Consider the following 17,455-nt stretch of genomic DNA (forward strand, 5'->3'; position numbering starts at 1 on the left):
TAAATTTCTAAAATGGACTAGTCCATCATTCAATATCTACAATACCATTAATCATTTAAAGGGGTGTTCATTGAAAAATTACTGACTGATTAGCGAACAGTGCAGATCATCATCAGCCTGCACATTTAGGCGTCGTAATTTTTGTTTTGTGAGTCATCTATTCAGTGGTCAGGTGTGTCACTATTCCGTATTGTTCTGTTATTTGTCAATGCATATCATAACCGCCTCACATAGTCATGTCACTATGAGATAAAATAGTAATTATATAGATATTATACATATCATAAAACAACACTAATTTTACAATCACTGTTGACAGGTCCGATCCATCGGTGATTGATAATAATATATAAGCGTTTTTCATGCGAGGTATCAACACCTATTCAGAAACTTTGTTTATGTAACTTTATCCGTTTTGAAAATAATTGAATTTACTTTCTTAAAGTATTAATTAATACACAGGTTATTATACTGATTGTTTTATTTCTTTTCTTCTTTTTTTTTGTTATTACAAGTCAAGTCAAGTCAAGTCAAACAGTTTATTTACGTCTCTTCATACGTATAGCTTGATAAAACATTACAATATTACAATATTTTAAAAAAATACGTATGCCTTTCTATACAGAAATATAAGAGACAATTTAATCTATACACATTTACATATTCTAAAACCTAATATCTATTAAGATGACTAAGTCACCAACATAAAACTATTAAAATCTTTATATGTAGGTATACCTTCAAAAGGTTACTTACATAAAATTAAAAAAGTATAAAATTGAAAAGCAAGAGAAATTTTGTGTCTTAAGATGTTATATGGGAATTTTGAATCTATATGTGACCAAATAAAGTTAATAAGCGCTGTCGGAGGACAGCAACGCTCAACTATTCGGCAGCCTTGTCAACTGAATGAATATTAAAGTTACATGTATTCCATTATATGCTGACAAGAAAATAACGTTGCATTTTATCAGAAATCCTACGCTGTTCTTAACGTTTTTCTCATCTGTTGATTTAGGGTTATAGCACTTAGATTATAAAAACATTTATTTTAGCTACTTTTTAAATCATTTTATTAAAAAAGTACTCTATTTCAATTTATGTTTGTCCCCAGCCGTTCCTTTTATAAAAGCATACGCCAGCTGTACAGTTTGAGATATCATTTTAGCTGATTTTACGGTGCGTTTGTTTGAAATGTTTTCCTTGCATCAAAGATGACCCTTTTCTTTTGACTTTTATTCAGCACTGATAATATTTATGAAAAAAAGTGATTTATATACATTCAAACTGGACCCTAGCGTGTGCTGCAGCCATTGGAAGTTAAGAGTAGAATAAAGAAGATTAGGGTGTTTAAATCTTTTAAGAATGAAAAGTGTCGCCGAAAAAAAATGATGTTTATATAAAAGTTCAAAATTAAAACACTTATTATGTACAGACTCAAAGGAATCCATGCTTCAGTATTTTGTAAAGGTGGCAGAATTTAAAGTCCGTATTTTATTATATCCCCGGATACATAGTATCTGAAGGGTTACGGTATATTGGAGTCACGCGTGTCCATCCGTTGGTCCTTCTGTCCGTCCGTATTTGTGTTCGTTCCATATCTTCTTAACCGCTTTGAACGCTTAAAGAATATTTTCATAAAACTTGCATTAGTTAGACCTAATCAAGACGACGTGCAGAGCGTATAATGCATGTCACTAGGTCCAAGGTCAAGGTCAGTCTTGTCGGTCAAAGACTTGTGTCCGCTCCAAATCTTCTTAAGTAGTGAAACGGTTTTCATTAAACTTGCTTCAGTTGTTGAACTGAGCAAGATGACGTGCAGAGAGCACAACACAGGCCACACACTTAAAGGCCAAAGATCAAATATTTCGCCTTTTTTTTTGGTGGGGGTTGGGTGTATTTTTTATATTTCCCGTTAGGGGATATAATACTCTATTTTTTCAAAGCGTTCGTCTAATGGCAGACAACAAAGTTGTGTAAGGAAAGTAATAATAATAAAAAAGAAATCGTTTCTGGAATGAAAGTCAATTTCCTGTCTTTACCGGAGAAAAAGACTCTTGACTTTTACTATATCTATGTTTTATTGTTGATTTTCATTGATTATTTCAATAAATCATGTTACTATAAATATTGCATTCTTGAGAATGATATATTACCGAAGCGAAGGTCTGTATGTGAACATTTTTCATTCCACCTTCTCTGGAATGCAATATATATAATTCATTATACCGATAACATATAAAGCGTCTAAACATTAATATATGTAATGTATACAGTTTGTAACATACTAGTACGCTATTATCATTTAACTTCTAAAACTTTTTTTGGGATTTCTTTGAACAAGTTTAGTAAGATCATGTCATATAGTACACTTTGTCTACGTAAACATACATTTCAAATCGAGGCCCTTTATTTAGGTTAACTTCAGGTGTCTAGTCTACATTTACATGATTGCAGACAGGTATGAAACAAATATGTTACATCTTAAATGTTTGTTTAGGTAATATCAGGGCGTGTTGATCAACTTTTACATACATGATTTTTGTCTAGAAGTAATATCTAATAGGACATAAGCTTGGCGCCTGCTGTCAGTTTAAATGTCAACTCACTGAAGTAATGTTTTGTGAATATTGGACAAAAACTAATGACAATTGACCCAAACATGTGTAGATTTTTAACTTAAAATTACCCAGTAATGATAAAAAAAAACTTTTAAGGTATAGTTTACTAGCACGCTTTATACATCTTCCTGATAAATATAACAACCATACATCATAAGTAATATGTTAGCGTTGATCTCAGAAAGAATTATTTGTAAACGGAAATTTGTCTTATATTACAATCACTTGAAAACGAAATCGAAGGGATTAAACAATGTGAGAAATACACGTTTTAAGTGCGTGTAAATTACAAAATATGATTTAACCACCGTACCTGAAATACCTTGTTTAATATTGAAATATAAACTTACCGTCATATTCAATTAAAGGCGGAGGACTGATTACTGTGGATAATAGTTATGATTTTCAAATGAAATTATTTCACTTTGGAAGTGAAGCTCTTATGTTTTGAATTAGATGAGAAATACGTTTCATTTCTCAGAATAAAAAATTAAAAGCATGTGGTCGCAGATATAAATATGGCTTGAACATATTGACAGTTTTCATAATAAATTAAGCACTTCATTCTAATATAAACATCACCATTTAATGGATATGGTATGAAAATCTGACAATAAAATTGCGTAATTTATATGATATATGTACTAAGTACGTTGGACAAAGCTGACACTTGTTAATACCCGAATGTTAAGGCAAGTTATATAATATATCAATTATAAATACGTAAAAAAATATCACCCAGCCTTGTCAGTTTATTTGTTGATTATTTTCATTATTGTCAAAAAAATGCAATTTGCATAGTTTTGCTTTGTAGTGCAAAATAGTGGTCTTGATCATTGCAAAGTAAGGGACGTATTTGCTGTAATATCGCAATCCATACGATAATAAATCAGTTATTTTCCGTATAAATCTTTGACTTTGACCAAATAAACACGATCTGGCGACGTGCGTCAGATCAGTTCAAAATAAATATTGCTAATTAATTATCAAACATGATTGTAACAATGTTCGGTATATTGTTACAAGCCTCATTAACAGCTTCAGTAAACAAAGACATTTTTATCAATTACCATAAACACATCTATTTATTTTCAGCAACAAATATGGGGAATAAAGGCTTTGTTGCGGTAGTATGCTTTATATTTGGGGTGATATTAAAGTGTGTGTGGACATATCGAACAGGCGCACCAACGCGGGCTTGTGGAGACATGACCCCACAACATGGAAGTCCTATTAATACAGATCCTGCCCCCTTTCTGGTAGAAGTTTCGAAGACACAATATGCTCCAAATGAAAGAATTTATGGTAAGGATATGCTAGGCTGATAAAACTCTTGTCAGTAAAACTGAACATAGTGGTTTGATGCCTCCTTATTAGTGGATAGTATCGGAACAGTTCCTTATAAACACGATTTTATTCAATACGAATGAACCAATAACTCACTAAGAAAATGTTAACATTTTATTTACTGAAGGGTTTTTAAGGACGATAGGTGTGTTCTTTCATATTAATTATATAGTGCAATAAACGTGTTTATAATTATATGGTCAACTGCCAAATTCATAAATATTTAGTTTATTTAACTATTGTAATATATTCACGAGATGTTTTCATTCCCTCGACGAATAAGGGAAACAAATACATTCACAGTTCTTTTACTAAACCTTATTTTAAAACCAAATACTTGAAATTATACATTGCAGATGAGCTTTGCCAGAAGCGACAATTGTCACAATTCTTGTACTCGTACCTATAAACAATGAAATTCTTATTAAAACACGGTAATAAAAAAATACCGGTAGTAGTCATGGCTTTCTACGGTTATTGTGCATGAAAAGGGACCTATAAAAGGATAAGAAGTTTTTTTCCTTCTACATATAAATGTAAAAGAAGTTATGCAATATTCTGTTAAGAAAACACATTAAAAGAAACAAAATCATAGTTTATTATCACATTATTAGGTAAACTAACATTTGCATGTATATTTGTACAAGTAAAGGTAATGAATCATGTCAAACTTGACCGGCATAAAACCTAGGTTATCAATAATTCAACATGGTCAATAGGTGTTTTCCTTTATATACGACAATCATTTCCTTGATCAGTGGTCAACGCCTTCTTGGCTTTCATGTAACATGTACACGTAACGCACAAACAGTATTTCCGTTCCGCATACAATAAATATATTTTTTTTTATTTAAAAATGTATCGTATCGGCAGTAGAGAACATTTGTATTTATCTATGCAAAGTAAATGAAATGTATACATATGGGGTAATTAATGTCCTAATAGTCAAAAAACATATTTCATGAAAATATTGTTGTAGTAAAGTTGCCGACTGTCTGCACACGCGACGTTCTGCCCTGGCTATGACTGACATAATTACATGCTGTTTATTAATTCAGATTATCATTTTTATTTGAAATTGCGACGAAGTACTTCTAGAATTGTAAGAAAAAAGTTGATGAAAATGATTTAAAAAAAAAAAAATTGGCAGGGTACGTCATAGCTCCATTGGCTCAGCTGTGATTTGATAACCCTAACGAATCAAGAATGTTCTAGATTGAGAGCATGTAGCATTATCAGTGATAATTTGTATATTAATTTCGAATATGATTTTAAATATATAAGGTACTAGTAATTCAAAAACTTTACTCGTCTAGTTTAGTCCTGTCTCCTTAGTAGTGTCAATACTGATGCAGAATCCGTAATCACTAAGTTAATTGTCTGTCATTAAATGACAAAAAAACACATTGCACAAAGAACCTGATACAACCCTAACACTATTATTTTACATTTTAGTACGAATACGTGGGTGTGGATTAGCCAGATTTAAGGGGTTTATGATCCAACCACGATCCGCAGTCTATCCCAACAGACCGGCATTCCTTGGAGCATTTCTTCGGGTTCGCGGAACACGTTATGAATGTGTGAGATCAGGGGTATGTTCACATTTTCAGTTTAAAATCATACACAATGAAAACATTTTCGGTTATTTTGAATAAGCTTTACAGTTTTCAGGATTATAACCCAAGAATCATTACCTTTCATAAACCTAAACTGCGTTTTTTGGCACAGCACATTGCACTCAAAATGATATAAGGTAGGCAAATGGAAGACATCATTATTAGTTATACGACTCTGTATATAATACCTGATATTTTTAGCATTTACTAATTGTTTGTCCGTCTGTCTGTCTGAATTAAGTGCACGGGTAATTTGAGACAGAGAGAGAGAGAGAGTGAGTGTGCCAGCATATAATTATAACAAGGTGTTAGGATTTTAGCCTAGATACATATGTCTCTTTTATGAGGCCACTTGTAAACGCCTATAAGTCATCTAGTACGACCGAAACCTACAATATCAGTTAGAAAAAAACATATCAAGAATCGAATATTCCAGTCTCCTGACAATCCGTAATGTCATGTTTTCCCTTCTATATTATAATTTTACAGGCTGTTCTGACCCACAGCAGTCCGGAAGAGAAAGATTCTGTCACGTTGACTTGGATCGCACCACCTGGTCCAGCCGGTCATGTGGTCTTCAGGTAAATACTTGATTACTATAATCATGTGCTTTTGGCAATATACGTGTATCTGCTATGTTCGTAGTAGAATAAAAATAAGAGTAAAGACTTGCGGTGAAAAGATGTTCTTGTAAAGTAAATACAACCGAAAGGCAAATGAATAAATTCTGAATCTATAATTGTAGAAAAAATCCTAGAAAATTTAGAACTGTAGATGTAATTATATTCAGCAAGGTATTTGCACAAATATGATGTTATTATTACAGAGTTACCTTTGTCCAGTCATACACGAACTACTGGGTGGGAATAAATTCTCCTGTAATATACGATGGCGTATCACGAGATCTATCTATAATGCAAGCATTCAGTCTGCAATCCGCAACAGACCAGGCTTGCCTGCCCACACGTCGCTCTACTACCACAACATCTACAACTACTACCAGAAGAACTACTATAGCTACTACAACAACTTCCGCCCCTACAACATATATGCCAACGTTTAATACTGAATTTTATTTCACCACAACAAATGAACCTACTACAACTACAACAAAGCGACCTACTACCACCACCCGCCCAACAACCACAAGAAAAACAACAACCACGAGCACAACAACTTTACCTCCACCTCCTCCAACAACACAACTGAGAAGGACGACCACAACAACACAGCCAACAAGAAATCCAGCACCAACAACAACTGAAGCTTACTACTATGATTATTACTGGGAGACCTCAACAAAAAATCAGCAAGAAGCAACAACAAAGATATCTACAACAACCACATCTACTGCTGCACCTATAACAACAACCACAACCACTACTAGAGCTCCCACAACTACGATGAAATTCTACGAACCAACTACAACCACTGCCTTACCAACAACGACTACAAAAGCCACAACAACTGTACAAACAACGACTACACCTTTACCGACAACAACAAGAAAATTCACGACCACAACCCTACCAGTGACGACAACACTGTTCCCGACAGATGTAACAGAAATTTGGACCACTTCGGCTGTCCCGGAAACAACTAGATCTACATCAAAATATATACCAACTACTAATCCAACAACTGTGATATTGCCTACAACGGGAAGACAAATAGGCGTCACAAACAAGCAGATTCCTGTTACTGACAAAGCAATACCTACCACAAAAAGACAACTACCCGTCACAGTAAGACAACTTTCTGTCACTGACAGTCCAATGCCTACCACAAGAAGACAACTACCCGTCACAGTTAGACAACCTTCTATCACTGACAGTCAAGTACCTACTACAAAAAGGCAAATACCCGTCACAAACAGACAAAATCCTGTAACAAATTGGCAAATATCTACAACAAGAAGGCAAATTCCTGTCACAAACAAGCAAGTTCTTGTCACTAACAGACAAATAACTGTCACAGAGAGGCAGATTCCTACCACGAACAGGGACTTTCCTAACTTGCTGGCTTCGACTTCTAGTGTAAAAACGCCTTTTATAGATTCTGTGACAAATTTGTACCAGCCTACACCAAGATCGACATCAACCACAATTTCTCCCAATACAAAAACGGAAATTTATATGCCTGCAACTACATACTATTATGATTATGATATGGGTAAAAGCGGCAACGAAAACATACAATCTAATCAGCAGCAATACATACCGACTGACGGGTCTTACCTGCCTTCAGATCAGAAGTACATACCGACGGAGAGGACGTATGTGCCGACCGAAAAGATCGGGAATAGTTCCATATATGAGCAAACCACATATAAACAGTATGTCCCTACCACTCGTTTACAGAAATACATCCCAACAACAAATCTGCCATGGACAACAAAGCGCCCACTGTACCCGCCAACAACTAGATACAATCCGACCTCTAAACAGGATACATATCTCACTTTCCCTCCACAAACATATACTCCAGAACAACCAGGAAAGCTTACCACGGAATATGTTTCCACTAGCACAGCAGCAAGTGTGCCAAGGACAAGAATTTCAACAAGAAAGGCAATCATTCCTACAAATACCCCGGCTGAGATAAAAATGCTTCCAGATCATGAATGTGGAATAACACGTGGATGTTTTGACGACTGTAGAAACGGTGCTTGTAATTTCATTGTGTCATGGAAACCAGAGAAAAACCTGACCAAATTTGAAATCCGAACCAAGCCGATGCTGAGCGGACAATACTGGGCTGCAATTGGATTTAGTAATGATAAGATGATGGTAATATAAATTGTATCATTACACTTCCTATAATATTGATTTGATTATCAAAACAAATATCAAAATGAAATATGATTATCATCTTTCGAAACAAAAATCGAATAGAGAAATACATCCGCTAGACAATGCCTATTTTCACCTGTGAAATCTAATAAGTTATTATCAAGAAAATAAATTCTCTTGAAAAAAAAAGTCTATAAATAGTTTAAACAAACTTTCATTCAAATTTCTGTAAACTAATTTGGGATTGTAACATAGATAAAATTTTAATAGGAACAAAGTCTAATAAAGAGTGGCATTTAAGATTTGAAAATGCAGACGGATCAACAAAAGAAACTTAAGAGAAGTTGACAATTTTCATGAGAACCGAAACGCAAAAGTTCCATTATCTTTTCCAAAATTAACAGAAATACATGTACTACTTATTAGCTTTAGTATAGTTTACATAGGAGTAGTATAGTTTACATGGGAGTAATGAATTTTGGTTTCTCAGGGATTTGATAGTGTGACTGAGTGTATAACGGAAAGAGAGAAGATACAAGTGTACCAATCGTATAACTTAGACTATTACAGGAACATGAGATTACTTACGGTACGTATAATACAACATCTTTACTGTTACTGTAGTTGAGCTATCAATAACTCGCAAGGTGTGGCTGGTCTAAGAAGAACATGATGGCCGGTGAAAAAAATGTAACAAAATCAAAAGAAATAATTGACAGTGAGTTAATCATAATTATCTAGCACTGCAAAAGTGTCTGTCTCGCTACGAGGTGTTGTTCGCTTCTTCCTGGTATATCACAAGTAAAACTATAACCTAAAATGTTTCTTAATTTGATATAGTGTTTGTTCTTGCAATGACTTTTGCAATATATACAAATATTCCGCTTTGGCTAGATCTTTCATAAAAAACAGTTGGAAAACTCATGCATAGTTTTGTTAAACTATCTGTTTGAATGACCTTTCCTTATAAAAACGTCTGTTTTTCGTCGATTTTGCTCGTAAAATAGGATTATTTATCCGATGACAAAACATATATAATAATGTATTTTCTGTTTCAAAATTTGTTTAGATATTCAACCGAAATTAACAAAACAAGCACAGATTATTACGATATTTATTGTATTTGATTTTATTCTATTATTCGAGAGGGTTATCTAATGTCGCTATCTCAAAATAAGAACGTAAGTTTGAACAACGCAATGCTATACAGAGGGCATGTTTAATTATTTCTCATTATAGCCCAAACTGGGTATAACAGAGGAGTTTGGATCTTCCAATAACGGAATATTCAGCTGCAGTTTTACGAGACAAAATTTTGTGAACGGAGAGAAAGATGTATTTGATCTCAACAAAGACTGGCACATGATGTTTGCTGTAGGACCAGCAGTAAATGGTACGCTAAATACATCAGTTTAGACATTCAATTAATCTTCGAAATTTCATTCTGTAAGTGCTGTGAGGCGGCCGTAAAAAGTTTATCCGTATTTGGACACAGTGTTTTCATTTCTGGTCGTTTGGATTATGGAGTATATCCAGCGTTGGTGTTAAATCCATTACTTTTTAAACTGGGGCTAGGAGGTGTGAAAGAGTGAAACGATGAAACCAAATGCAAAATCTGTGTTTTGACTTTTACATAGATAACTACGGAAGTTAACTATCTATCGGTTATGGCACCTTAAATCTGTGTGTAAGTTAATTGAACAGTTTGAATTACTTGCATTAAGTCAGATTTGACATGGAAATTGAACGAATAAATAGAAATCCCAACAGACAGTAATTTCTGAGAGACTGCCGCGATCTTTGACTAGATAACAGGGTACATTTTTCAAACATTAGATAGTATACAGATTTTTTCCGTGAATCTTACTTCGATACCATACGACAGAAATATGCCATAAAGCTTTTCTTATTTTTTTGAAAATTGTAAAATTTGATTAGCCTGTCTATCATTAAACTTTGACATGTAAATTCTAGGGGTAAAGATACCACATCGTTATGACATTGTACCACCTGTGACGAAAGACAGAATGGATCTCCAGAGGTATCCGCCTATGCACGAGACATATGATTATAGATCAGCAAGGAAAGAAAATATTAAAATTATAGAGACAAAAGAACCGGCTGTGGTCCCAATTCTGGTAAAGTCTAATATGTTCCACTCAGCATAGTTAAAACACCAAGTACATTGTTACAACGTCTGAACATCTTTCTTTCGTATATTTCAAATATCGTTATCAGACATTTTTGGCGGGTGAAGTGGGGATATTTACATAACATGGACACAATAAAGGTAATGTTACGATTTTCAAACGCCTGTAAAATCAGTGTCTCGTTAACACACCGAGCCCAACCCGCCAGAAATGCTCTATAAAAGTTTTCGGGCAATGCGAATTATGAAAATTAAATCCCTCAGAGGTCCAGAAATTGTTACTCGGTAAATAACTGTGGAGATCAAGAATGCGTTCAATAATTTTGAATTAACGGATTTCAAAGGCCTAAACATCTTTATCATGAAAAGTTTGGCATAAATCTTGTATGATGATACTTATGTCAAAATTATGAAAATTAAACACCGACAAAATACCTGGTGAAGGGAAACTGTACTCGGAGGAACATGTAGTAAATCTTTTGTCCATGAGGCGAACAAATGGCGAACAAATTGTAGTGGTCCAACCATGAAAGTCAAAATGTTATAAGTAACTAATATTAGCACGCCAGTGTTCCACATGTCATTTCAAACCAGTTTATCTAATTATGTTGCAGCAAAGACGTATAGCAATGGATCAAGACTGCGGATCAAAGAAATCCTGTTTCCAGGACTGTAATGACGACGGCTGCAAATTCATTGTATCTTGGGAAGCAGCATTAGACTATGTGATATTCAATGTGAGAGCTGTCCTAAATGAATCTCTGAACCAGTGGATTGCTATAGCTTTCTCCGCAGACGACAAAATGGTTGGTATTTTACCTTTCAGTACTGAGTTCAGAATGGTTGGTATTTTTACCTTTCAGTACTGAGTTCAGATTGGTTGGTATTTTTACCTTTAAAGACTGAGTTCAGCTTGGTTGGTATTTTTACCTTTTACTACTGAGTTTAGAACGGTTGGTATTCTTACCTTTCACTACTGGGTTAAGTCTGATATAAGCTCTACAGTATAGCTTTGTCATTGACCGTTCAATGACGTACTCAGTGTTTCCTTCAGTTCGTTTCGGCATTATCGTCTGCATTAATTTTTCTTTGTCTATATATTTTCATGTAAACGTTCCATATATGCACTGCCGTACGGTTGCGGTTTGAGAAGACTGCTTTCTTGAAACATGGCTTTCCGAATGAATATTTATCTTCGTCTTTATGTTTAAACTTACAGCGTAAGCAGACATAACGCACATGTTTCGTATTTTCAAAATGACTCATCAAAGTAGGCATTAGTTATGATATACATGTACTCTGATAATATGAACTAAATAAAATCTAAGTATGAGATTGAATAAGTTTTAAACTTGTTTAACAGATTTTATTAAGTTTGTTTGAAAGAAGGTAAATATATTGTTAAGGGAATTGTCGCTCCAATATAGAGAAAACTTATACGTTTCAGGGAGAAGATAGTGTAATACAATGTGTATCTAATGACGAAGGAGTTATTGACATCAAACACTCTTACAATGATGACAAGAACAATATCAGGGTTGAACAGGTACCGTATTTATTAACTTGTCCAAAAACAATTCAAAGATACATTATAAAGCAGCGTCAGTATAACAAGTAGTTTACAAAACAGCACATGAGTAAGTTCTTGGACATAGTATAGATGTTATAATTTATAAATGATTATTTCCGCACATTTTACAGAAAATCCGTATTTTATGGTAATCATATGTTAAAGAATGCATAATAGAAAATTCATTTTATAATTTCGAAACCATTACAAAATAAACACTTAATACGTCTAGTGTTAGCGTAGTGGCAAGCTGTATGCAAAGAAAAGTATTTGATCATGTTACCGTATTCCATGTGCTGACCTTATCATTTTAGTACATGTTTTAACTATATGGAAATTTTAAGTAATTCTTTTTTCTTAACCTGTCTAACTATGTCCCCTCTGTGTTTACAGTGTTGAGTTAAAGTGTATGTACATGTATTTTCGTATTAGTAGCAACATAATTTACATATAAAGAATAACTGTCCGTTATAATTCAGGCTAAACTTGGATTGAGGAATACAACGGCACGCTTTGTGGACGGTATTTTTGAATGCTCTTTCGTTAGAGACCGGCATGTTGATGATGAAAGAATCTTTGATTTGGACAGAGACTGGAATATACATTTCGCTCATGGAAAATCTAAGAAAGGTTGCTCCCCACGTATTTTACATTTATATTAAATCAAAAATATTCAAACATAATTTTTCAGTTCATGAGATGTTTTAAGTTGTTTTGTTAGTGTACTTTTATCTTTCATTTGACAAATGGGTTTTTGTACACAAAAGTGACTGTATATATTTAAACAAATGTTGAAAGATACACACTAACCATGATATTAAACAGACAGTGCTATACATATATATTACAGGTATAATGCTTCCTCACACACTAGCAGAGAAACCACATATATCAGATGACGCCGTTGACTTCTCTCGTAGTTCGCTAAGACCGAACCTAATTACAGCCAGTTCGTTCTTTATAAAGATACATGGTAAGGGAAGTTATCCTTTGTGCTCTCTCTCTCTCTCTCTCTCAAATTTATTTGTACAACGTGATAGTAATTAATTTTGTGAACATAGACCGACTTGTGTTATAGGAAAATCGGTTTGCGGCTGGTGCCCTATCTCTTTCTTCACCCAGGTCGACCTTCCTTCTAGAACTCGTTCTTTATGCAATACAGTATGAAAGTTATCTCCTAAATGCCTGCAGTATATATATCTTTCTTCCATCCAATTTTTATAACAAATCATTTGTTCTTAACCCTATGGAGAATTTACACTGTTTCTTTAAAAAGGAAAAAAAAGATACAGCGGAGATAGGAAATATCTACATCTCTTCTAAGAGATGCTGTGTAAATATAAATTACTTTTGTCAATGTTAAGCGCAAATGTGGTTTCGAAAAATTCAAGATGTGGTTTGGAATTTTTCAAACAAAGATGTGTTTAACTATTTCCTTTACTCTGTTTCCACGTGAATGTCTAGTAACCGGAGAAATTTATTTTGTTTTTGTCCGTTTAGTTTCATTACTTTTGCTCTATTTCACTAAACTATATGTACAAAGAATGTAAAGGGATAACAAGTTCTGACAATGTTAGAAACTGTTCACGAATACATAAATGAACACTAAAGACATTACCAGTAATAAAATATATTTCACTGGTAGCAATTGCTTGCTTTGAGAAATTTCAAAGGAAACAAAAAAAAAAAAACATTCGTTTTGCTCTGTTTAGTAGCCTACCAGTTTGTCTGTTGAGAATGCATAGAGCTGAAGGAACTATGATGGTATACACATACATATGTGATATGTCATTGATATTTTTCAAAGTTAGCTGTGTGCTTTATAAACGTTTGCCTTTCGTTGAATATGACCTTTTAAAAAGTTTTTTCAACATAAACATGCATATTGGTATTTAACGGGTGAAGGAGTGCTTGGTAAGGATCGGTTGATGTGTTTGAGCACGCACGGGAACTAGTACAATTAAACAGGAAATACACAGGTTTCTACTTCAAACCCATATTCACATCTAAGAGAATATATTTATGTCTCCCCCACACCATAGTGGGGAGGGGGGAGATACGTATTGTTTTTGCTCTGTACGTATTTCGTCTGTCCGTTCGTCACACTTCATTTCCGATCAATAGCTGGAGAACCATTTGACCTAGAACCTTCACACTTCATAAGATGATACAGCTTACGAAGTAGATGACCCCTACTGTTTTGGGATCATTCTATCAAAGGTCAAGGTCTGAGGGGCCTGAACCTGAACATTTTCAGATCAATAACTTCACAACCACTTGACCCAGAATATTGAAACTTTTCAGGATGATTGGACATGCAGAGCAGATGATCCCTATTCATTTTGGGGTCACTCGGTCAAAAGTGAAGGTCACAGGGTCTGAACATGGAAAACAGTTTCTGATTAATTACTTGACAATCACTTGATTCTGAATGTTGGAGCTTCACATGATGATTGGACATGCAGCGTAAATGACCTCTATGGATTTTGGAATTACTCCATCAAAGGTCAAGGTCACAAGGCATAAACATGGAAAATCGTTTCTGATGAATTACGCGACAAGCACTTTAACAAGAATGTTGAAACTTCATATGATGACTGGACATGCAAATGACCCTTATTGACTTCGGCGTCTTTTGGTCGAAGGTCAAGGTCACTGGGGCCAGAACATGGAAAACTGTTTCCGATCAATAACTTGTCAACCATTTTCCAAGAACCTTCAAACTTTATAGGGTGATAGGACTTACAGAGTAGATGACCCCTTATTGTTTTGGGGATCACTTGAACAAAGATCAAGATCACAAGGGCTGAACATGGAAATTCGTTTCCAATCAATTACTTAACAACCATTTACCCGGAACCTTCAAACTTTATAGGGTGATAGGACTTACAGAGTAGATAACCCCCTATTGTTTTGGGGGTCACTCGAACAAAGGTTAAGATCACAAGGGCCTGAACATGAAAAACGTTTCCAACCAGTGACTTGAGAACCTTGATACTTCATAGGATAATTGGACATACAGAGTAGATGACCCCTTTTGATTTTGGGGTCACTCGATCGCAGGTCAAGGTCACAGAGGTCAGATCTCGTTGATTTTTGCTCTTGGCCCCTATTGACCACTTCCCTATTACTACTATGCTTTGGGGAAGACATGATATGTCTATAAAAAACATCTTCTAGTTAATGTCAATTTGTCCCCAAGAACATAACAAATGATCACGTAATCCATAAAAACCTAGATAGGCCGACGTATTTCATTAATACTTGTAACATATGTTCCACTTCAAGAAGATGGAAGTGGCGGCGAATGTGCAAATATTAATGCTTATGTATATTTATCAAATATCCATTACTAACAGGGATTTGAGGGATTATATTCACCACACCAACATTCAAAATAGAAAAATTATACCATTTTAGTAATGCTGAAAACAAAGCTGTAATCAATTCTTGAAACACATGTTACTGGAATTAGTGAAATAAGTCTTTGTTGTAGTGTAACTTTACCTAACAAGGGCAATGTCATTGTCAAAGTTCTATTTAATAGATTTTTCGTATACATTACAGCTGCCTTAATGATATTTGCATGGATACTGTGTGCATCTGTTGCCAGCGTGATTGGGCGCTATTTCCAGCCATACTGGTGGGGCGAGAAGATGTTCGGCAGCAAGACATGGGTAAAGGTGTGTAAAGTATTACTTAGAATATATCACTCAAGTTTCACAAGTCAACCTTGAAATGTATAATTTCAGATGTGTGCTAATGATAGCCAGGCAGATCATACAGTCTTTGACTGGTCTGTTTGACGTTGAACCTAGGATATGTGTATGAAACTGACGCCAGTTCATTACAGTTTTCCTTTATTCAAATGTAATTAGTTTTTACTAATTTATTTTAGGTCGATTTTGAAGAAAGTTTTACGACTTCTATTAATCACTCTCGACACCTCATTCCTGAGGGGACGCCACCATGTAATTGCGAGAGATGTTTAATGTTTTATTTATATCTTCAATTACAGGTGCACTGGTTGTTTGTTTTGATCACATGTGCAGCCGTTATTGCAGGATTTGCTGTCGTTTTCGTAGGCGTTGACGGTATCAGCAAATTTTTCGAGGTATACCAATTCGCAAAGATCCGTAATTACACCATTACGACTTTTTTTATAATTATGTGAGCCGCGCCATGAGGACAGCATGATTGTTAACAGGCATTACTAGTAATATTTGGATGTTCTTAACCTTATCGAGCCTGAGATAGATGTATATGTTGTAAAATAAAATTGCGTAACAAAGCCTCTCTGGAAATGTCTTTTTCTAAATATACATAGCAAATTTACATACAATTTAATGCAAATTTCATAACTAACACAGTTCACTAACATAGTTTTGTATTCATCCAGCATCCAACCTACACCTTCAACGGTACGCATCCGATCATGGGATTAGTAGTTACACTGCTGGCCCTACTAAATGTAAGTATTTTGATATATCTGATTCATTGTTAAACATATTGCTATGAAGTGTGACTCAAATTTTCTCTTCTTCGTTATATATCTATGTTATCTTTGCGAACTTATTTTTAAAGATATCGCTTTCTAGACTCCTCAATTCATTCAGTATATTACTGTTTTTTTTCACACAGCCTCTATTGTTATGTCTGCGACCATCCGAAGATTCATCAAGCAGAGCATTTTTCAACTGTTTATACTGGCTGGTCGAAATAGGAGCACATGTTCTTGCAGGTAGGTCAGTGCGGTCTCAAACGAAATTGATATTGATCAGATATATTCTAGACAAAGAAATATATATCCGTATAATTATCACTTGTCTGACATTTGTAATTTCCGTATAGATGTCTTAATATCAAAATTCAAGGAAAAGTGTTGTTACTTTTGATGTTGATGATTTGTTTTCATTTCAATGTTGTTTTCCATTTTATTTAATTATTTATATTTTGTTTGTTTGCAGTTGTGACAATATATGCTGGTTTCGGGCTTGCTAGTTTTCTCGTGCCATCCTTCTTCACTTTCCTTATTATTGGCTTCACCGTCTACCAAATCCTTGTTCTTCTCTTTATGGAAGCACTCAAAAGTTACGATGCTAAGAAGAGTAAGTATCATTAACACTCGTTTCGTTTAACTTTAAAAACTCATAACCAAGCAAATATTACCTGAGTTAAATCACTGAATTGTTAATGTTGTCAAGACATGAATCATCTAATTCAAGCAACCATATACTATAGTGATGGGGAAGGCGATTTTAGTTTTGGATTTGTTCTAAAAACGGTTATGTTGTGTAAATCTAAAATTCTGTGCCGATGTTTATTTGCTATTCCAACGCTGACGTGCCAGTTAGCTA

General features: G+C 34.5%; 1 protein-coding gene across 1 annotated transcript in view; it reads left to right on the forward strand.

Moving 5' to 3' along the window:
• LOC123525863 (uncharacterized) overlaps nucleotides 1-17,455 on the forward strand; it is a 40,548-nt gene that overhangs the window by 21,297 nt on the left and 1,796 nt on the right. Inside the window, exons 2-17 of the mRNA XM_053539639.1 lie at nucleotides 3,717-3,926; nucleotides 5,424-5,563; nucleotides 6,077-6,168; nucleotides 6,414-8,376; nucleotides 8,870-8,968; nucleotides 9,619-9,772; nucleotides 10,354-10,517; nucleotides 11,143-11,334; nucleotides 11,976-12,074; nucleotides 12,578-12,728; nucleotides 12,949-13,071; nucleotides 15,666-15,781; nucleotides 16,117-16,212; nucleotides 16,498-16,569; nucleotides 16,740-16,839; nucleotides 17,066-17,206. Of these exons, the coding sequence (XP_053395614.1) occupies nucleotides 3,717-3,926; nucleotides 5,424-5,563; nucleotides 6,077-6,168; nucleotides 6,414-8,376; nucleotides 8,870-8,968; nucleotides 9,619-9,772; nucleotides 10,354-10,517; nucleotides 11,143-11,334; nucleotides 11,976-12,074; nucleotides 12,578-12,728; nucleotides 12,949-13,071; nucleotides 15,666-15,781; nucleotides 16,117-16,212; nucleotides 16,498-16,569; nucleotides 16,740-16,839; nucleotides 17,066-17,206 (3,912 nt within the window). The remainder of the gene's footprint in view (nucleotides 1-3,716; nucleotides 3,927-5,423; nucleotides 5,564-6,076; nucleotides 6,169-6,413; nucleotides 8,377-8,869; nucleotides 8,969-9,618; nucleotides 9,773-10,353; nucleotides 10,518-11,142; nucleotides 11,335-11,975; nucleotides 12,075-12,577; nucleotides 12,729-12,948; nucleotides 13,072-15,665; nucleotides 15,782-16,116; nucleotides 16,213-16,497; nucleotides 16,570-16,739; nucleotides 16,840-17,065; nucleotides 17,207-17,455) is intronic.

Source organism: Mercenaria mercenaria, chromosome 3 (genome assembly GCF_021730395.1).
Source record: "Mercenaria mercenaria strain notata chromosome 3, MADL_Memer_1, whole genome shotgun sequence".
NCBI lineage: Eukaryota > Metazoa > Mollusca > Bivalvia > Venerida > Veneridae > Mercenaria > Mercenaria mercenaria.